Source organism: Loxodonta africana, chromosome 1 (genome assembly GCF_030014295.1).
Source record: "Loxodonta africana isolate mLoxAfr1 chromosome 1, mLoxAfr1.hap2, whole genome shotgun sequence".
Classification (NCBI taxonomy): domain Eukaryota; kingdom Metazoa; phylum Chordata; class Mammalia; order Proboscidea; family Elephantidae; genus Loxodonta; species Loxodonta africana.
The window spans coordinates 61,317,523-61,339,702 of record NC_087342.1 but is presented as its reverse complement, the minus strand read 5'-3'; the positions used below and the strand labels follow the sequence as shown (position 1 = coordinate 61,339,702).

The 22,180-nt window shown below is 39.5% G+C and overlaps 1 protein-coding gene across 3 annotated transcripts in view; it reads left to right on the top strand.

The window, feature by feature from the left end:
• The first annotated feature begins 16,644 nt into the window (after positions 1 to 16,644).
• Positions 16,645 to 22,180, top strand: part of NUP153 (nucleoporin 153) — a 75,215-nt gene continuing 69,679 nt past the window's right edge. For 2 of the 3 annotated variants that reach the window (XM_003416456.4, XM_010596193.3), the window contains exon 1: positions 16,645 to 17,195. In XM_003416456.4, coding sequence (XP_003416504.2) covers positions 17,079 to 17,195 — 117 coding nt within the window. In that variant the 5' untranslated portion in view covers positions 16,645 to 17,078. Of the gene's footprint in view, positions 17,196 to 17,296; positions 20,010 to 22,180 lie in introns of those variants that run through there. The other variant, XM_023555775.2, reaches the window with a different exon arrangement.

The window sequence follows — 22,180 nt, the reverse complement described above, 5'->3', positions numbered from 1 at the left end:
AATGGTTCCTGTCCTGGGCCAACAGAAGGTCTGGGGGCCATAACCACCAGGGTCCTTCTAGTCTCAGTCAGACCATTAAGTCTGATCTTTTCATAAGAATTTGGGGTCTGCATCCCACTGCTCTCCTGCACCCTCAGGTGTTCTCTGTTGTGTTCCCCGTCAGGGCAGTCATAGCTTGTAGCCGGGCACTTACTAGTTCTTCTGGTCTCAAGCTGATGTAGTCTCTGGTTTATGTGGCCCTTTCTGTGTCTTGCGCTCGTAATTACCTTATGTCCTTGGTGTTCTTCATTCTCCATTGATCCAGGTGGGTTGAGACCAACTGATGCATCTTAGATGGCCGCTTGCTAGCGTTTAAGACCCCAGATGCCACTCTCCAAAGTGGGATGCAGAAGGTTTTCTTAATAGATTTTATTATGCCAATTGACATAGATGTCCCCTGAAACCATGGTCCCCAAACCCCTGCCCCTGCTACGCTAGCCTTCGAAGCATTCATTTTATTCAGGAAACTTCTTTGCTTTTGGTTTAGTCCAGTTGTGCTGACCTCGCCTGTATTGTGTGTTGTCTTTCCTGTCACCTAGTTCTTATCTACTCTCTAATTAGTGAATACCCCTCTCCCACCCACCTCCCCCCTCTTGTAACCATCAAAGAATATTTTCTTCTCTGTTTAAACTATTTCTCTAGTTCTTATAATAGTGGTCTTATACAATATTTGTCCTTTTGCCACTGACTGATTTCACTCAGTGTAATTCCTTCCAGTATTCCTCCATGTTATGAAATGTTTAACAGACTAATCACTGTTCTTTATTGATGCATACTATTCCATAGTGTGCATCATAATTTATCCATTCATCCATTGATGAGCACCTTGGTTGCTTCCACCTTTTTGCTATTGTAAACACTGCTGCAATGATCATGGGTGTGCATATATCTGTTTGTGTAAAGGCTCTTATTTCTCTAGGATATATTCTGAGGACTGGGATTGCTAGATAGTATGGTAGTTCTATTTCTAGCTTTTCAAGGAAGCACCAAGTTGATTTCCAAAGTGGTTGTGCCATTTTACATTCCCACCAGCAGTGTATAAGAGTTCCAATCTCTCCACAGCCTCTTCAACATTATTTTGTGTTTTTTTTTTTTATTAATGCCAGCCTTGTTGGTGTGAGTTGAAATCTCATTGTAGTTTTGATTTGGATTTCTCTAATGCCTAATGATCGTGAGCATTTCCTCATGTATCTCTTAGCTACCTGAATGTCTTCTTTAGTGAAGCGTCTGTTTGTATCTTTTGCCCATTTTTTAATTGGATTATTTGTCTTTTTGTAGTTGAGTTTTTACAGTATCATGTAGATTTTAGAGATCAGGTGCTGACCGGAAATGTCATAGCTAAAAACTTTTTTCCAATGTGTAGGTAATCTTTTCACTCTTTTGGTGAAATCTTTGGATGAACATTGGTGTTTGATTTTTAGAAGCTCCCAGTTATCTAGTTTTTCTTCTGCATTGTTAGTAAGGTTTGGTATACTGTTTATGCCATGTATTAGGCCTCCTAACACTGTCCCTATTTTTTCTTCCATGATCTTTATCGTTTTAGATTTTATATTTAGGTCTTTGATCCATTTTGAGTTCATTTTTGTGCATGGAGCGAGGTATGGGTCTTGTTTCATTTTTTTGCAGATGGATATCCAGTTATGCCAGCACTATTTGTTAAAGAGACTGTCTTTTCCCCATTTAACTGATTTGGGGACTTTGTCAAATATCAACTGCTCATACATGGATGGATTTATGTCAGGATTCTCAATTCTGTTCCATTGGTCTATGTATCTGTTGTTGCACCAGTACCAGGCTGTTTTAACTACTGTAGCAGTATAGTAGATTCTAAAACCAGGTAGAGTGAGGCCTCCCACTTTGTTCTCCTTTTTCAGTAATGCTTTACTTATCTGGGGCCTCTTTCTCTTCCATATGAAGTCAGTGATTTGTTTCTCCATCTCATTAAAAAATGTCTATGGAATTTGGAACGGAATTGCATTAAATCTATAGATCGCTTTTGGTAGAATAGACATTTTTACAATGTTAAATCTTCCTATCCATGAGCAAGCTATGTTTTTCCACTTATGTACGTCTCTTTTGGTTTGCTGCAGAAGCGTTCTGTAGTTTTCTTTCCAGCTCCCCTCCTACCAGCTGGCTGTAGGTGACATGAGGCCCATCCTCTGCATACATGAACCACCGGGCAGCTGCTCCCACAGTAGCTGTACCCACATAGCCTGTCGTAGAAGATGGGAGTCAGGGGTCAGAGCTGGGAGCTGGGAGGTGTCAAGCCTCACGTGGCCATGAACAGCTGGTTGAGGATGAGGCCTATCAGGGCCGCTGCACTGGGGGAGCTGGTGTCCTGGAGGGGTGTCAGTCCCCAGGGCTGGGAAGGATTGTGGGGATCTCTGCTAAGATTTATTCCTAAGTATTTTATCTTCTTGAGGGCTACTGTAAATGGTTTTGATTTGGTGGTTTCCTCTTTGATGTTCTTTTTGTTGGCGTAGAGGAATCCAACTGATTTTTGTATGTTTATCTTATATCCCAATACTCTGCTGAACTCTTCTATCAGTTTCAGTAGTTTTCTGGAGGATTCCTTGGGGGTTTTCTGTGTATAAGATCATGTCATCTGCAACTAGATATACTTTTACTTCTTCCTTGCCAATCTGGATGCCCTTTATTTCTTTATCTAGCCTAATTGCTCTGGCTAGGACCTCCAGGACAATGTTCAGTAAGGGTGGTGATAAACGGCATCCTTGTATGGTTCCTGATCTCAAGGTGAATGCTTTCAGGCTTTCTCCATTTAGGATGATTTTGGCTATTGGCTTTGTATAAATGCCCTTTATTATGTTGAGGAATTTTCCTTCTATTCCTATTTAGCTGAGAGATTTTATCATGAATAGGTGTTGAACTTTGTCAAATGCCTTTTCTGCATCAATTGATAAGATCATGTGATTCTTGTCTTTTGTTTTATTTATAGGATGGATTACATGAATTGTTTTTCAGTGATGAACTGTCCCTGCATACCTGGTATGAATCTCACTTGGTCATGTGAATTATTTTTTTGATATGTTGTTGAATTCTATTGGCTAGAATTTTGTTGAGGATTTTTGCATCTAAGTACATGTGAATTATTTTTTTGATATGTTGTTGAATTCTATTGGCTAGAATTTTGTTGAGGATTTTTGCATCTAAGTACATAAGGGATATAGGTCTGTAATTTTCTTTTTTTTGTGGTGTCTACCTGGTTTTGGTATCAGGGATATGCTAACTTCATAGAATGAGTTTGGGAGTATTCTGTCCTTTTCTATGCTCTGAAATACCTTTAGTAGTAATGGTGTCAACTCTCCTCTGAAAGTTTGGTAGAACTCTACATTGAAGCCATCCAGGCCATGGCTTGTTTGTTTTGGGGAGTTTGTTGATTACCTTTTCAATCTCTTCTTTTGTTATGGGTCTATTTATGTTCTATCTCTGTGTTAGTTTAGGTAGGTAGTGCGTTTCTAGGAATTCATCCATTACTTCAGGGTTTTCAAATTTGCTAGAGTATAATTTTTCATAGTAATCCAATATGATTCTTTTAATTTCAGTTGGGTCTCTTGTAATATCGCCCATTTCTTATTTGGGTTTTTGCTTCCTCTCCTGTTTTTCTTTTGTCAGTTTGGCCAATGGTTTATCAATTTTGCTGATTTTTTCAAAGAACCAGCTTTTGGTCTTGTTAATTCTTTCAATTGTCTTTCTGTTTTCTATTTCATTTAGCTCAGCTCTAATTTTTTGTTATTTGTTTTCTTCTGGTGCCCTCAGGGTTTCTTTTGTTGGTCTGTTTCTATTTGTTGAAGTTGTAGGGATAATTCTTTGATTTGGGCCCTTCTTTTTGTTTGTGTGTATTTATTGATATAAATTGACCTTTGAGCAGTGCTTTCGGTGTGTCGCAAAGGTTCTGATAGGAAGTGTTTTCATTCTCATTGGATTCTATGAATTGCTTTATTCCATCCTTAATGTCTTCTATAATCCAGTCTTTTTTGAGCAGGGTATTGTTCCAAGTGTTTGATTTCTTTTCCCTGCTTTTTCTGTTATTGATTTCCACTTTTATGGCCTTATGGTCAGAGAAGATGCTTTGTAATATTTCAATGTTTTGGATTCTGCTAAGGCTTGCTTTATGACCTAACATGTGGTCTATTCTAGACAGTGTTCCATGTGCACTAGAAAAGAAAGTATACTTGGTTGCTGTTGGGCGGAGTGTTCCATATATGTCTATGAGGTCAAGTTGGTTGATTGTGGCATTTAGATCTTCCGTGTCTTTATTGAGCTTCTTTCTGGATGTCCTGTCCTTCACCGAAAGTGGTGTGTTGAAGTCTCCTACTATTATTGTGGAGCTGTCTATCTCACTTTTCAATGCTGATAGAGTTTGTTATGTATCCTGCAGCCCTGTCATTGGGTGCATAGCATAAATACTTAATATGGTTATATCTTCTTGGTATATTGTCCCTTTAATCATTATATAGTGTCCTTCCTTATCCTTTATGATAGATTTAAGTTTAATGTCTATTTTGTCAGAAATTAACATTGCCACTCCTGCTCTTTTTTGATTGTTGTTTGCTTGATATATTTTTTTCCATCCTTTGAGTTTTAGTTTGTTTGTGTCTCTAAGCCTAAGGTGTGTCTCTTATAGGCAGCATATAGACGGATCGTGTTTTTTAATCCATTCTGCTACTCTCTGTCTTTATTGGTGCATTTAGTCCATTTACATTGTGCATAATTATGGACAGGTATGAATTTATTTCTATTATTTTGATGTTTTTTTGTGTGTGTCGTTGACAGTTTCTTCTTCTCACTTAATTTTATGTGCCGAGTAGATTATCTTTATATATTGTCCTTTCCTCATATTTGTTGTTGTTGATTTTGTTTCTGTTGAGTCTCTATTTTTTTCTTGTATTTTATTTTGATGTGTAGGATAGTTTATCTCCTTTGTGGTTACCTTATTACTTACCCCTGTTTTTCTGAATTTAATCCTAACTTTTATTTCTTTGTGTCACCTTATCTTCCTCTCCATATGCAAGATCTATGACCACATTTCTTAGTCCCTCTTTATTGTTTTAATGTTATCTTCTTTTACATAATAACATCACTGTTACCCTATTTTGAGTGTTTTTTTTTTTTTTTAATCCTGATTTATTTTTGTGATTTCCCTGTCTGGGTTGACTTCTAATTGCTGTGCCCAGTGTTCTAGTCTTGGGTTGATAAACAGATATTATTGATTTTCTAACTAAAGAACTCCCTTTAGTATTTCCTGTAGTTTTGGTTTGGTTTTTATGAATTCCCTAAACTTTTGTTTATCTGGAAATGTCCTAATTTCACCTTCATATTTGAGAGACAGTTTTGGTGGATTATTCACTCTCCTTTGTAGGTGACTTCTTGTTTGTCCCTAGCTGCTCTTAAAATTCTCTCTTTATCTTTGGTTTTGGCAAGTTTGATTATAATATGTCTCAGTGACTTTCTTTAATATCTACCTTATATGGAGTTCAATGAGCATCTTGGATAGATATCTTCTCATTTTTCACAATATCAGGGAAGTTTTCTGCCAAAAAATCTTCAACAATTCTCTCTGTATTTTCTGTTATACCTCCCTGTTCTGGTACTCCAATCACTTGTAGGTTATTTCTCTTGGTAGAGTCCCATATGATTCTTAAGGTTTCTTCATTTTTTAAAATTCTTTTATCTGATTTTTCTTCAAATATATTAGTGCCAAGTGCTTTATCTTCAAGTTCAGAAATTCTCCCTTCTACTTGCTCAATTCTGCTTCTCTGACTTTCTATTGTCTACTTCTGTAATTTTATTGTTAATCTTCTGAATTTCTGACTGCTGTCTATGGGTTTTTTCCAGCTTATTAAAGTTTTTATCATGTTCCTGAATGATCTTTTTAATTTCTTTAGTTGCTTCATCTGTGTGTTCCTTGGCTTGTTCTGTGTATTGTCTCATTTCCTTCCTGATGTCTTGAAGGGCTGTGTATATTAATCTTTTGTGTTCTGCCTCTGGTAATTCCAGGAAGGCACTTTCATCTAGATGATCCCTTGATTCTTTTTTTTGAGAGCTTGTTGAGGTGATCATGCTCTGTTTGTGACTGGATATTGACTGCTGTCTCCGAGCCATCTATAAGTTATTGTATTAGTTTATTTTATGTTTGTGTACTGTGTCATAGCTTCTTGCTTTGTTTTGTTTTGATATGCCCAAATGTGTTGCTTGAGTGAGCTAGCTTGATTATTTTCACCTTTGGAGCTCTGACCTCCTGTCCCCAGACGGCTAGAGCTGTTATATCAGTTTAGGAGTCCGTTTACATTTCTTGTATGAATTCAGCTCAGGTGTTCAAGTAGCAATCATCAAGTGTGTGGTACAGGCTCTGTCCTACAGTGTTAGAGGGGCAGGAACAATTACTGTAGGTAGCCATATCTGGTTGCAGCAGGGGATCACACTCTGAACAAGGCAGGGGGCTGAGAATCATCCCCAACGTGTCTCTGAGTAAAAGTGTGTCCCTGTTCCCTAGAGCGTACAGGTGGGTGGGTTTTGCAGACGGACCATGGGCACCAAATGTTTTTGGTTTAAGGACCAGTTATCCTTGGACCCCTGTCGTGGGTGGCTGGGTAATTTGAGTGGAGCTACCAGTCCTTAGGCCCCTGATGTGGGTAGGTGAGGACCCTGTTTAATAAGTAAAGCAATGTCAAACACCAAACACTCACCTCTCCGCTGCACAGCTGAAACAGAGTCTGCCAACAAGGGCCTATTCTGAAATAGGCCCACACAGGTCCATGCAGAGTGGAAAGGTGCTCAAAGACTACGGACTGTTTATGCCTGGACAGTAGCCGGTTCTGTCCTGAGCTCCCCCAGTTATTGGAGCTGGCAAATTATCTTTTCCCCCATTTGCAAATTTATTCCTTCTCCAAGGCCTGGAGGATGGCTCTAGGTGCTCAATAGGGCCTATCTCAGGCCCAGGGAAGTCAGCCGCTGAAGCTGGCTTGGATGTGGGGGAGGGGGGCATGGAAAATATATGCAAGTACTTAGCTTTTGCCCAGAGTGCCATTCTTGTCTGGTTCCAGAGGTGTGAGTAGGCTGTGTGGTTGGCTGCTTCTCCCTTTGGAAACTGCGGCTAAATGCTAGTACCAGCCTGCCGCCGCTGCTCCCAGATATGGTGCCTGAGGGCTCTGCTTGATTCAGGTACGTTAACTCCTCTCCGCTGCTGAACCCTCTCTTCCTCCCCCTGCCCCTCAGTTCGTTTTCTAAGCTTGCCTTTGATGTTCAGGGCTCCTAGCTTGTCATAAATATACTCATTTCACTTTTTTTTTTTGGTCTTTGTTGTAAAGAGGGCTTGCCAGAAACGTCTGTCTATTTGCCATCTTGGCTCCGCCCATCTGGTGAAGTCTTTTGATGAGTGTGTTTAATTTTTAGAAGATCTCAGATATCTAGCTTATCTTCTGGGGTTTGTATGTTGTTGTGGTTTGTATCCTGTTAATACTGCATATCAGGGCCTGTATTGTTGGTCCTATTTTTTCTTCTATGATCTTTATAGTATTCAGTTTCATATTTAGATCACAATCTGTTTGCAGAGTAACTGCCATACTACCGAGGACCATCTTGTACAAATGTGACAAGGTATTAGACTCAAGTGTTAGGAAGGTTGAAGCTAAAATCAATCATTTGTCCCAGCGTGCCTGCTAAAACAGATGGGCCTAAAAGCAGGTGATTCTTGTATTGGAAGTGCTCAAGAGCTTTTGCTGATTCACTAGGGTGCAAGATCTTATGACCACACAAAGGAAAAAGAGGCTTAACTATTACTAATTTAAAGCATTTACATTATGGCTTGGGTTTAATTGCAGTTGATGGAACTCTTTGTTGCTAGGTTCATGCCTCTGTGGAGACCTATAGTTGGCTTTGATGTTTTACTTCAGTGGAACCTTGACTCTTCCTGTGTAGAGGTAGTTTTCCCTTAGGTGTGGGTGGTGTGTTTAAACAGGTTTTATTCAAGGCCTGCAGAGTTGCCTTTGTTTTGTGTGGCAATGCTGGCTATCTAATATTGAACACAAAGTGGTATAACTCACTGGTATTTGCTTTGGAGAATACACGAAGAGCGTTTTTGACCTTTGTTTTTTGTGTTTGAAAAACCGTACTTTTGGTATGTCATATCCTACAGATCCTTATAATGAATCCAAACAATGTGAGATATGTTGAGGCCTTAGGTTGTTGGTGGCTTAAAAACATCTCATTAACTAGCCATTTTATTTGGTTAATTGCTCTGTTAAATCAACTCTGCTGCCTATGGTAATAGAGAACAAAGATGTACTGTCTCCAGATTTTCATTTCAGGTAATACTGTAGCTTCCTTTGAAAAAAAGGGCTTATGAAAATAAAAAGAAAACAATCCTTAAATTTAGCTTTTTTGCTAATTTCATCTTTGGTAAAAGTGAAATGTGCCAAATGGTAAATAAAGAGGGAAAAATCAACATGCTCTTTAAGTTGCTGATTCTTCAGCTCTCACTTAAATTGTTGGTTGTTGTGGACTAAAGAAGGTCAGGGCTTTCTAAACCTGCTCTTTAATGAAGGCTTGGTTACCTCATCATCTTTTTTGAATGCTTACATGTTCATACGAATAAATGTGTTTATAGTTGGCCTACAGCTGGGGAGGGATATGTGAGCCTTTTAAACATGATTCTACATTTATTCTATTTTACAACTTTCTAGGCCTTACCTGTTGTGGAAGTCAAGAGGAACTCTAGATGTGTTGTGAAAAGAATACTTTTGATAACCAACTTCAGGGAATTTTTAGATTAAAGGATACATTATTGTTATTAAATTTAGCTTTTCCAGAATTAATTTTTGGAGAAAATACTGTATCTGATTATTGTTTTGGCTTCACAGTAAGTATTTAAGAGGCCAAGGTATTAGAAGTGGGTAATCTATTTTTTTGGCAAGTAGAAAGCTGCTACAATTCCTGCCCTTACAGTTAAGAAATGGGGTAGCTTTTACTCCAAGTTGCCTGACTTATTATCTAGCATTCTAGATATGAGATGCCAATTCAGTTCTAAGAATATTCCCTCCTAGAGTGCTTGCTTGTTTTTCTGCTTTACAAATGATTTTGTAAGTACTTCATAAAGCAAAAAATCATGGCAATTCTAAAGTAGACTGATACTTCTTTTCAGAATTTCTCTCTGCACATAGCATCTTGGATTATCAAATTGTTTACATACATGTTTTTTGTTTCTCGTATGTTGCTTACAAAGGGAAATCTGTGTGAGCAAAGACGGATATTTAGGAATTAGCAAAGTATTCTTTAAATATCTATAAACGAAATCGAAACCTACTGCTGTTGAGTCAATTCTGACTCATAACAATGCTATAGGACAAAGTAGAAGTGCCCCACAGGGTTTCTGAAGTTGTAAATCTTTACAGAAGCAGACAGCCATATCTTTCTCCTGTGTTAAATACGTATACTCAAGTATATTTTATTACATAACTAATGTTTAGTTATAGAATCTTAGCATTTCAGATGGGCTTAATTCTGGTGACATGGTTACATTTTAAATCAGTACTGCTCAGATGGAGTGTTCATATACCTGGGGGTCTTGTTCAATGCAGACTGTGATTGGGTAGGCCTTGAATAAGCATGAGGTGCTTTATTTTAACAAGCTCCCAAGGGATGTCAACACTGCAGGTCAGTGGGCTAAGAAAAAACTAGATAGTTCCTGCTTTTCTTGATGGGCATGGAGGGGGGAGGGGATGTAGAGGGGAGAAAGTGTTGTGTATATTGGGTCTGTTTACATGCTAATTAGTAGAATGCTCTTGAAAAGAAAACTCTTAATAGGTCAGGATCTGATAAATTCGGGCATTCTCTACCACTGATTTTTAAAAATCGAAAAGCTTGATGCTGAGTGTTAGCCAATTAAATTTTGTGAATGTTATAGCTTTACACAGCTTGCAACTTTAATGATGAGTCCAGTTTTCTCATCGAACTGATGAATTATATTAAAAAACTAAATAAAGCAAATGGATGTATTGTATGGGGTGGTATCAATAGCCTGTGCTTAGAAAATCCCAACAGCTGAAATTTTTTAGGTGAATTATTAGTGTTAAGTGCTTGGTAGTTCATAGAGTATAATAGAGTAAACTTTAAGAGAATTCAGTAAAATATACCACGTGGACAGAGATTGTTTTACTGTTTTGTGCACTCCCGTTAAAAAACCTGTTGCCCTTTGTGCACTAACATATACTAAATGCAGAGACCAGAAACTGACACGGTAAACTCTCAATAAATATTTTTTTAAATGAATTAATTCTAGTTGATGATTCTTTGACTGTCTTAAATGTCAGGATGGGACTGGCCTTCCTGCATTTAATTATTATTTCATATAATAAAACTGAATTTCCACTCAAGATTAATGACTTTAAAATGTGCCCTAAACTATAATGGAATACGCATAAACACACAGATGCCAAAGCCTAGTATACATAGACATATGTAGTCAGGAAGTGGAAAAATCTTAGATGGCATCAAGTGATAAAAGAAGTTAATAAAAATTTGGTTATATTAATTCATTCTGTCTTAAGTATTACTTTATTCCCAAAAGACAAGAGAACACAGTAAATGAATCCCAACCCTACTTCGGGCTGCTCGGTTCTCACTTTCTCCAGTTGAGATTAAAGTGTATAGCCAAACCAAAACAAAACCCAGTGCTGTCAAGTCGATTTCAACTCATAGCAACCCTATACGACAGAGCAGAACTGCCCCATAGAGTTTCCAAGGAGTGCCTGGCGGATTTGAACTGCTGACCCTTTGGTTAGCAGCCGTAGCACTTAACCACTATGCCACCAGGGTTTCCAAAGTGTATAGCAGAATGAAATTAAAAAAAAAAACCCTACTAGTTTTACATTATTTTTCTTTCTAGTGAAAAGCTTGGTAATAATTGTGTGAAAATGTATATGGAAGATTATAGAGATCTATCTAAAATTATTCAATAAAATAGTAATTTGCTTTAATAGACATCACAGCAGAAACCCCATTTTGTGCTGGTGGGATAAAATAGGTAACGCTTCCTAACTTCTTGTAATTGTCATCTTTAAATATTTCTTTGGCCAGGACTATCTTACCTTTTTGAAGAGAATATGAAGGCTATTTTTCTGTTGTTTTTTAAAATTTTTTAATTTTTTATTGTGCTTTAGGTGAAAGTTAACAGCTCAAGTTATTTCTCATTCAAAAATTTATACACATACTGTTTTGTAACTTTAGTTGCAATCCCCACAATGTGACAGCACACTCCCCCTTTCTACCCTGGGGTTCCCTGTGTTCATTCAACCAGTTCCTGCCCCTTCCTGCCTTTTCATGCTGCCTCTGGACAGGAGCTGCCCATTTGGTCTCATACATCTGTTTGAACTAAAAAGCATAGTCCTCACGTCGATTATTTTTTGTTTTATATTTCTGTCTGATCTTTGTCTGAAGAGTGGGTTCCGGGAATGGTTTCAGTTCTGGGTTAACAGTGCATCTGGGGCCATAGTTTTGGGGTTCCTCCAGTCTCTGTCAGACCATTAAGTCTGGTCTTTTTACGTAAATTTGAATTCTGTGCTACATTTTTTTCCTGCTCTGTCTAGGACTCTCTATTGTGCTCCCTGTCAGGGTGGTCATTGATGGTAGCCAGGCACAATCTAGTTCTTCTAGTCTCAGGCTAGTGAGGTCTCTGGCTCATGTGGTCCTTTCTTTAGTCCTTTCGGCTAATATTTTCCTTGTGTCTTTGATTTTCTGCATTCTTTTGCTCCAGGTGGGATGGTACCAATCCATGTATCTTAGATGACCGCTCACAAGCTTTTAAGACCCCAGACACCACTCACAAAAGCCAGATGTAGAATATTTTCTTAATAAACTATGTTACGCCAATTGACCTAGATGTTCCCTGAAACTATGGTCCCCAGGCCCCAGCCCCAGCTACTCTGTCCCTCAAAGTATTGGGATGTGTCCAGGAAACTTCTTTGCTTTTGCTTTGTGAAGGCTATTTTTCAATCCAAGTTAGGCTTGGACTAAATTGTATTCCATTTGTAATTAGTGACTATTCCTTATCTACTAGAGAAGGGTCAGCAGCCTCTGTATTTGCTAAGTTATAATTCACAGATAGTTATCATTTATATGGTAAAAAATAAAGAAGTTTCTTGGGGAGGGGTATCCTAGTAGTAAATAGTCTTTTCATAAATTGAGATGTCTCCCAACAGGCCATTTGTTTTGGCTGACAACACTGAATCCAGGTAAGAAAAATACAGCTGATCTATTCTTGATTTTCATCTTTGGTTATTTGAAGTAGGGATTGTTGTCCTTTTGTGTTTTTTTTTTTTTTTTGGTCAGTTTCTGCCACTTGGTCTAAAAATGAATAGCTATTAGTTTTCTCCTTATCCTTCACAGAATTCTTTTTGTCTCTATGCTATAGTTGAATTTTATTGGTTTTGTTAACATGGCTTCTCTCTGACATTCATAGGTTACAACATTTCTTACACCAAAATGGCCCTGGTGGTGTACTCTTCATTTCCATCCCACAAAATATCCTCTTATCTTTGTGCCAAGATGGGATTTCCTGCTTCTCAGGTGACCCTGACTGAGTTATCTGAGTCTGGTCTTTCCATGGTTATCACATCACATTAAGCAAATGTCTATTCTTGCTCTGCAATACAGTAGGACCAGACTCGAAACATTCCAGTCCATGTGGAGGCCATCAGAGAGAGATCTTCCTAAAACATTTTGCTCTTAATTGAATTGGAAATAATATATTCTCAAATAAAAAATATTGTAAATGGTAGGTGGGTTCCGAAACTAGCTACAAAAGTGGTAGAATGATGGTAAAGGTAAGCGATGAGCTTTGGGGTAAGGAGTGGAGAAATCATTTTAAACGTTGACTCTGCCACTCATTAGTGCTGCAATTTATTATTATACCCTCAGTGACTCAGTTTCCTTTTCTGTAAAATGAGGATAATGATTCTTCTCAGGATTGTTAGGATAACATGAAAATCTTTATATAACACTTTCATAGGGACTTATTCATGGTATTCATGCTTTATCATGAATTGCAAAAAATTAATTTCTTATGTAGCAAATACATTCAGGTCAGGTTAGATCCGGTTATATAAATGAGTTTAGCTGTATTGGTAATAATGGTATATTGGGAAAATGAACTGTAGTATCTATAGAGACCGCCATGTGTCAGCACTGATCCATGTGCTGAGGTTATAACACTGGGAAAAAATTCCTTATCCTTTTGGAGCTTAAAATTTAGTGTGTATGTGTGTGTGTGGGGGGGGGGGGGGTGGGGGGGCAAGTTTCTATTAAAAGTTACTCAATGAAAGAACCCAAAACACAAGATCACTTACTAAAGCCATCCCAATTTTGACTTGGCCTAAAGACTGATAAGGAGTCCCTTGGTGGTATAAATGGTTAATTCACTTGGCTGCTTACCAAAAGGTAGGGGCTTTGAGTCCACCCAGAGGTACCTGGGAAGAAAGCCCTGGTGATCTACTTCTGAAAAATTAGCCATTGAAAACCCTATGAAGCCCAGTGCACTCTGACGCGTATGGGGTCACCAGGAGTGGTGACTGATTTGAAGGCAGTTGGTTACTGGTTGGGAGCCCTGGTGGTGTAGTGGTTAAGAGCACAGCTGCTAATCAAAAGGTCAGCAGTTCAAATCCACCAGCCACTCCCTGGAAACCCTATGGGGCAGTTCAACTCTGTCCTATAGAGTTGCTATGAGTCGGAATCGCCTCAACAGCAATGGGTTGGTTTGGTTACTGGTTAAAGACTGACAGGAATAGAAGTTACTAATAGAAAGAAATGGATGAAGAAAGAGACAGCTAGTTCATAACACAAAATTTATAAATGGTAGCTTCTGATTCTGTGAAATACAAATAGTAATATCTCATAGGTTTTTGAGGAAATTAAATCCTATTATCTATGTAAAGTGCTTAATTATAAGCACTAAATAATACTTATTTCCTTCCTCAAACGCTTGTTAATTTCCAACATGGCTGGAAGGATTTCAAGAACGCCTATTATTGTTATATGCCATTTGACCTTTTTTTCCGATTTATATATAGTATCTTTTAGAGCAATGCTCAATATTTATTTGTTTGTTTGGATGCAGGCAGATCTTTTGTTATAATTTTCCTTAAAGCTTTACAATCAAAATAATTTATTATAACTCATTCTACTACTCATAATTGCTAACAGAAGAATGAGTTCCAAAAATGTGTGAGATGGTGATTTGGAACTCTACACTATATCTCAGCACAGAAATAATGTTATTTTAACATCCCAAACCATGCAATAAGAAGTCATCTCATCCCATAATGAGGCTGATACTATGTCAGGGTAAAACTGAGCAGTGGGAAGTTTTGAACACAGCTTCCCTCCTGTCCTTTATTCTGTCTCTGCTCTCAAACTGCCTGGTAAAGCTTCCAAAAATGCAGTCACACAAATGTGGAGCTAGTGTATTATTGTTTCCTTGGATGTTGTTTTACATCAAAGGAATAAAGTAAATGTGAAATGAGTTAAATGAATTCTGTGAGGTAATGAGTTAAACAACTGAAAGGAATTTGTATTTTTCCACAGCTTCTCAAATCCCACCAATCTTTGATTCTGAAGTTTGGCCCAATTCTTCTGCACAGCCCTTGCTTTCAAAACTTGAATGTGAGGGCTGACCCACGCCTCCAAGAAAGACATCATTTTTGAGCTCTAGCCAGTCCATAGTCTTGTACTGGAAATTTTGAGTCTGGTAGATGAAAAGGAAAAATGGGATGTGGCTACAGTTCAATCTCCTATATATGTAGCCCAGTTAGGAAATTCAGGTAGAGGTTCTCCATGTGAGTTAGCTTATCCAGAATTACTTCACCCCGCTTGTCAAATACCTAGCTAAGGCTTACAAAAGAACCAGGCTTCAGTTGAAGAGGGGAAAGCATCCAAGAGAAACAATTGTACTTAAGAAGGGTAAAGTGCTGAGCAGGTATACCTAGAAAGTCTAGTGAGGAGTTAGGTATGGTGAAGGCACGAGGCTGGGGCAGGGAAACAAATTAATTTTGTTTTTCATATTTGGCAACTTCTTGAGTGTTGGTGCTTCTGGTCAGAGATGCCACTGAAAACCATATGCTTTGTAAGCTTATGCCTATACAGCATAGTTCTTTTAGGTGCTGAAACATACTACAAGTTCAAAGGTACTATAAATTTGGTTTCACAATTTCACTTATGTGATTTATATAGTGACTTGAATTGAGCAGCTAGGTGGTGGAGACTGTATAAAAATCTTGGCGCTAAAGATTTGTACCTGACAGCTTGACTGATATTAAATGCTTTCTACACAGTAGTTTTTATAAACTAGGTATTATACAGCACATAAATACGTAAGCCCTTTCACCAGAACCACCATCCTGTTGAAATAAAAATTCATTCTATTTACAGATAAAGAAACTGAGGCTTACAGAGAAGATCAATAGCTTCCTCTGGACTATACAGCTAGTAAATGATAGATTTGAAACTAAGTCTATTTGACTCCAAAGCTACTTAAAAGCTTTAAAATCAACTGTCTCAAAATGGAACAATAGTAGAGTTTTCTCTTTAATCATCTGACTACTCATCTTGACTCTTATACAAAAGTTGTGTTACAGTTCTGGGTTTGACTGCCCAGCTCTGTGTCCTTGAACGCACCACCCAAATTGTCTAGGAAGTCTTTGGTGTCCGTTGAGAGGGGCGGTCCACGTGATCATCAAGACCTGTCTAACCGTCAGCGCTTAGAATCTCTACATACGTATGGATTCAATCTTGAGCCTATGCTCACTTACTCCCTGAACACGATGCCTTTTATTTGGAACATACATATGCACACTTGTATTACTGAAAATATACATTTTACTTCTATTGTGAGCTGCGTAGGTAATCATAATAGCCACCATTTATTGCATTTCTTGTAGGCACCAGCTCTATAAGGTGAACTTAAAAGTTATTTTCTGGAGGAGGACGCCAAGGTTCAGAGATTTTGAGTGGGGGAGCCAGAATTCTAGCCCTTGTGTACATGTCTAATAGGACCTTAATGAAGCTGTATACATTTTCTAATTGTGCTTTCGGCCTACGAATGATTTTGGACATTGCTTTTTCAACCACAGAGTTTTTGTTGTTGTTAAAAGATATCACTTAGCTCCTGTCGCTGATTTCACCCTCTGCTTACTTTCTGCTAGATAGGGAGAAGTAGAGTGGTTGGGAGCTTACTGTTTTTATGTTAAATGGTTCTTCAGAGCCTAAGCCTAAAGCTAAGGGCAGGAAAACGAACGTAACCGCCCGCTCAGTGCCTCTGCGGCGCTCGGCGGATCCACCACCCCGCGCCTTCCTTCGCCAGAACTCACGTGCTCCTCCTGAACTACGTTACCCAGCGCACCGCGCGGCCGAGAGCGCGGGCTCGTAGAGCTCTTCCTTCCTCCTCCCCTCGCAGGTCGCAGCGAGATGATGCATAGGCGTCGGGCGCTAACGAGTGACGGTGTCCTGGCTCGCGACCGCGGCGGCCTTAGCAGCGGCAATAGGCGCAACAGCGGCGGCGACTGCAGGGACGACGACGGCAGGGCGGGCGCTGTGCGCAGAGGGGAGGGGTAGGCGGGCGGCGCCGGCGGCTTCAGCTGCGGCAGCGACGGCTAGAGCGACGGAAGAAGATCCCCTACCAGCCGGCGGTCGAGTTAGGCCTCAGCAGCGCCCGGAGCCGCTCGCACTGTCCTCTGCGGAAGATCTCCATAGAGACCGTGACATACACAGAGGCGGGGGACCGCGGAAGGCTGCCGGACCGGAGCCAGCTCCTCGGCCTCCGCCGCCGCCACCCCCTCCCCCTCTGCCAGCGCGCACCCTCTCTCCCCTCCTGCTCGCAACCTCGAGGTCCCTGGTGTGCCTGTGTCCCACCGTGTGGGTAGCGCGGGCGGACTTTTGGGCCGGGACCGGGCGGGGGGGGCTCTAAGGCCGTCGCCTCTGCCTCTCCCGCCCCCCTTACCCGCCGCGGAGCGGGAAGCAGCGGAGGCTCCACCATGGCCTCGGGAGCCGGAGGAATAGGAGGGGGCGGCGGCGGCGGTGGCAAGATCCGGACGCGGCGTTGCCACCAGGGGCCAATTAAGCCTTACGCGCAGGGGCGACAACAGCACCAGGTACGGAACCCCGACGCCGCGGTGGCCTAACGGGTCGGGGGCTGGGCGAGAGGGGTCAGGCAGTGCGGGGCTCTGGCTCCCCACACCCGCCGCACGTGGATCGGATGGGAGGGCCGGAGGAAGGCCCGATTGAGGCGGCGGGAGCTCAGGCCGCTGGGGTGGCGACGGGAAGTGGGCTGAGACAGGCCCAGCCGTGCGGCGCACATGTGTGGCTTGGGCCGCCTCTCGCATAGTCTCTGGGTCAGGGGCTTCCCCGGCAGGCTCAGGGCGGGAAAAGAAATTCTAGGCCCACGGTGCGCGCGTTTCTTTCTTTTTTTTGGCGGGGATTGGGGATTTGGAGGTATTACTCACAGCCTCTCGAGGGAGAAAGGAAAAGATGCGGCCGGAGCCCATTACGCGGGCTGTGCGTTTTCTAGTCTCCCGCGGTTCAGTCTGTGGGGAGGGGGCTGCTCCGAGGAATCGGCTTCTTGGACTCACGGGAGACTGGGGGGCGCTGTTACACGGAAAATGGAATAATATACTCTCAGCCGATTGATTAATTCTCCGTCTCCGCCGCCCTTGTCCGTCCTCAATCTGAGAGCATTCGCTCAACTTTTTTTTCTTAACCGGGATATAGTTAACCGTGGCACTGGGGCATTTTGAAAGTCCCTCTCCACCCTTACGTATTTTCTGCGCTGCGCGGCTCTTCCCTCCCCACCTGTCTCTTTTTTTTTTCTTCCTCCTTTTACTTTGGAAACTAGAATTGGCCGTTCTCCACAGTTGACCAGGATTCCATTTCTGATCTCATACACAAAATATTTTAATATTATGGGGCGTGTTCTAAAAGTTTAAGGACTTTTGACGCTCTAGGAATGTTTGTGGTCTTATAATTTAATCACCGTGTACACTCCTGGGTGTTAAAAATTATAAGGAGTTTAGCCTAAGTATAAATGAGACATTCGTTTCTGAGAAAATTCCATTTTTAAATGTTATTTGTGTGTTGGCGGATGGTAGAGCAGAAAATACCAAATACCTATTTTAATAAAGCCACTTATAAAACTGATTGACACTAAGGTGGGAAGTGTGTGTCTTAAACTTGTTAGAAACAAAAGTATAGCAAAAGGGTGTAATAACTTGTTGCATACAGTCAGGTAGACTTCCTAGATTGCTTTATTTTGCATGATAATAATGAACACTTTAACATGTTTGTTGGTGGTGTTAAATTGTATCATTAAGTACAGATTTGAGGAGAACTTTTGAAAGTAAAAATTGTGGATTATGTATTATATCAAGTAGGTCTCTAATAGTCAGAAGGCTTGGCATTACTATTATCTCCTGCTAGTTTTTCCACGGATATGTACAGAAAGTGCCTCGTTTTCACATGGCTTTGTGAGGAACAGGTACTTGTAGGCAGATTTAATGCTAGAATTCAGGTCACAAGCCTTGACCATTTAACTTAAGCCTCTTTTGTAGAATGAAAGACATACATGCTTTCTGTTTCTCCTATAGAATATCTCAGTGCTTTCTACGATTTGCTTAAAAGAAAATTACTACACATAGAAAAACGTTTTCAATACAGATGAATAAAAAGTTTGGACAGAGTTTAGAAGGGAGTTAATATATTCCAGGCAGCGAAAGTTGTAATCACAGTTTATTTTTAAATTTACTTAGATAAGAATCTAATTTTGAGGAAATAATGTCTTAACAGAATGCCTGTGATCTAAACTGCCCTAGAATTGATACGATTTCAGGCTGTATAGTTTTTAAGTTTTAAATTTTCGTAAATTATCATTGCTCCCTATCTAAAATACTTTAAGCTTCTTGCCCCAGCTGCTTGATTTATTTAAAAAATATATATGTATTTTTAGCTTTTGAATTGGGATTAAAGATGTTTTGAGATTTCTTGATCAACACTACATGTTTTATTTAATACTGGCAGGAACTACCAAAGAAAAGTATTCAGGTATATACAGAAGAGTGCTTTCTGGTTTATCTGTTTTTTAATCTTATATTAAGGGCTTTTCCTTAGTCTTTACTGAAACTTTTGTGAACTACCTGCTTGCTGTATTCTACCCTAAGCTGTCAAATTGGATGTTTTGCAGCAGTTGCTGAGTCATCATGAATATCGAGGCGCTTCATGACATGGCATGTTTTGTACTAATGTTATTTAAGTGACCCAGGGTTTCTGAGCAGGAATGAAGTTTTTCATTATGTAGTAGAGTGTTGGAACCAGAATGAGAGGCCTGGCACTGTTAGTTAATGGCTGTTTGCCATTGCTTGTCAGGCCAATTAGCTAGTGTAGTCAGACAGTACCTGAGACTCTTGCATGTGTTAAATTGACTTGTAATTTCCTGTTTTGACTTCTGGTTTAGCTCTGCTGGGAAATACTTAAAGGCTAGCATTTTTTTCTTTTCACCTTCTCATCTTTAAAATGTCATCTTGCTTAAAGTTGCAAAGACAGAAATCCATTGTCTTTGTCAACTAACAGAAGGGTAGTAACTCTTAAAAATTGTAAAAGCAAAAGTACAGCCTTGAATAATGTAAGCTGATCATTTTCATTCGCTTTCTCCCCCACCCCCAACCCCTTAACCCAGCTACATTTAGGAAATGGTGTCATTTTTCACTGTGGGAGTGAACAGGTCACTAAAGAGGATGTGATTAGTTCTTGTCACCTGTTCAGTCTCCTTTCCCATTTCCTTTTTGTGCAGATTATCAGTCCCAGAAAGTCAGCTCTGTGGAGAGGTCAAGCTGCTTTTCTTAATAGCCACCACAAAAAACTTGAGCCAGTGGGCAAACCAGAACCTTGCCTCTTGAAGAATCTGCTGCCACCTCCTGGTGAGAGGGAGCTACTTATTTTTGCCCTTTTTTGGTGGGGCGGGTGGGGGTTATGCTTCAGAGGTTTTGTCTTCTGGTTTGGAGCTAAGGTAATCTATCCATTTTATCCTCATTGATACAGTCGTGTCTTATAAGTCAGTTGCTATATTTAGCTTTTTTTTTTAAAGAGGGAAACCAGTAGCTTAGATCAGGGGTAAGCCAACTTTTTTTTTTGAGAAGGGCCAGATAGTAAATATTTTAGGCTCTGCGACCATATAGCCTGTCGCATAGTTGTTGTTTTGTTTTTATAACCCTTTTAAAAATGTAAAACCACTCAACCCAAGGTCTGTATGAAAACCGGTTGAGGGCTAAATTTGGCCCATAGACCATGGTCTCCTGAGCCCGTTTATATAATGTAGTTAATTTGTTTTGGTAGCTTCTGTATGATTTTTTTTTTTTTTTTTTATGATAGATTTGTCCAAAACAAGTCTTGCCCGTTACCTGATGCTAGAGCGTTCTCTGTTTTGAAGGGATATTTAGAGGTTGAATATTTAACTTATTCCAGAAGTTACTAAGTAGTTTTGATTTTTATTTTGTCTTTTTTTTTCCCCCCCGTTATTCTAGATGTTTAATACTGCCAGTTGAGATAGAAATGGAAATAGTAGATAAGGAAAATATTGTACTATAAAGGAGTCAGACCACCTGAGTTTGAATCCCTGTTCTGCTTTTATTGAACAAGCTATTTAAATCCTATCTACTTAATTTACTCATCCGTAAAGTGGAAATTGTGAAGGTTAAATGAGATAATATCAGTAAAGCTCTTATAACAGGGCCTGGCATATATAGTGAGAGCTCATTTAAAATTGTGATTAAATAGAACTGTTTGATTTAAATGCCTTTAAATTGTTTCTGGAGTTTTGCTGCCTCTTAGTAAAGTTTTTTTTTTTTTTTTTAAGGAGGCCCATCTTTGATTTAAGGACTTTGTTTACGGAATAAAGAGGCCAAACTTTGAATTATTACTGCCCCGTTAAGTGCTTGTTTATTAAGGTATTTTCCTCATCAAAATGCCAATCATTAAGTAGATAGGGGGAAAAAACCCATGTATTGTGTAATGCAAAGTAGGTTTTTTGTTTGTGATGAGAAGCCCTCATATTTTGTCAGTTTACTTAGCAATTTTTCTAATAATTAAATGGCATGAAAATATCCAAGAATTGTTTCCATTTCCTGGAAAGTCCCTTGGTGAGGTAGTTATGTACTAGTTGGAAGTAAAATGAAGACTTTGGTCCAGTGTCACTAATGTAAGTCATATTCATCAGGAACAGAATATATTACAATTGAAAATATTGTAATGACTTTGTATTTTCAAAAAAATTTTTATTTGTAGATACTTAGCTTTTGGTCATGGTTATTTATTTATTTATGTATATATACACGTACAGAAGCCCTGGTGGCATAGTGGTTAAGTGCTACGGCTGCTAACCAAGAGGTTGGCGGTTCAGATCCGCCAGGCGCTCCCTGGAAACTATGGGGCAGTTCTACTCTGTCTTAAACGGTCGCTATGAGTCAGAATCAACTCTACGGCAGTGAGTTTGATTTTTTTGGTGGTTATATATACATACATACATATATATATATATATTTTTTTTTTCTTCCTTGTCCACATGTAGTAATTTTTTTTTTTTAGTCTACTGTGTTGGAAATCCAGGTTTACGGCCTTGCCACCAGATACATACTTTGTTATAATCATTCTCATTTACTGTGTTTATTGTCAGAAATAGGACGGCATTTCAGTTTGCTTGTCTTATTTGCTTATCTTTTTCGTAGTGTGATTTAAGAGGTAAAATCTAGCCAACATTTTCAAACATTGTTAAAAATGTAATATATTTTATAGGTAATTTGTAGTTGGTTAAACTGCTTTGAGCTTTTTTGGAGTCTTGTATGGGTAGTTTGAAAAATGTTTCAGGGACTCCTTATCTGTGTTTGATCACTATTATCTGTTAACACTACTGCTATAGAATGGGTAACTGGAAATGAAGACTAAGGTCGTGTTTCTCTACTGCATTTGTGGCAGAAAGGTTGAAATTTGTGACCGATTGTAGGCTTTTAATTGTTTAACTGGGAAAATTTTTATGTTCATGTTCTTGGCTTGTTCTCTTGAAGTTGTGAAAGGAAGTGAAAAATGCTTAGAAGGG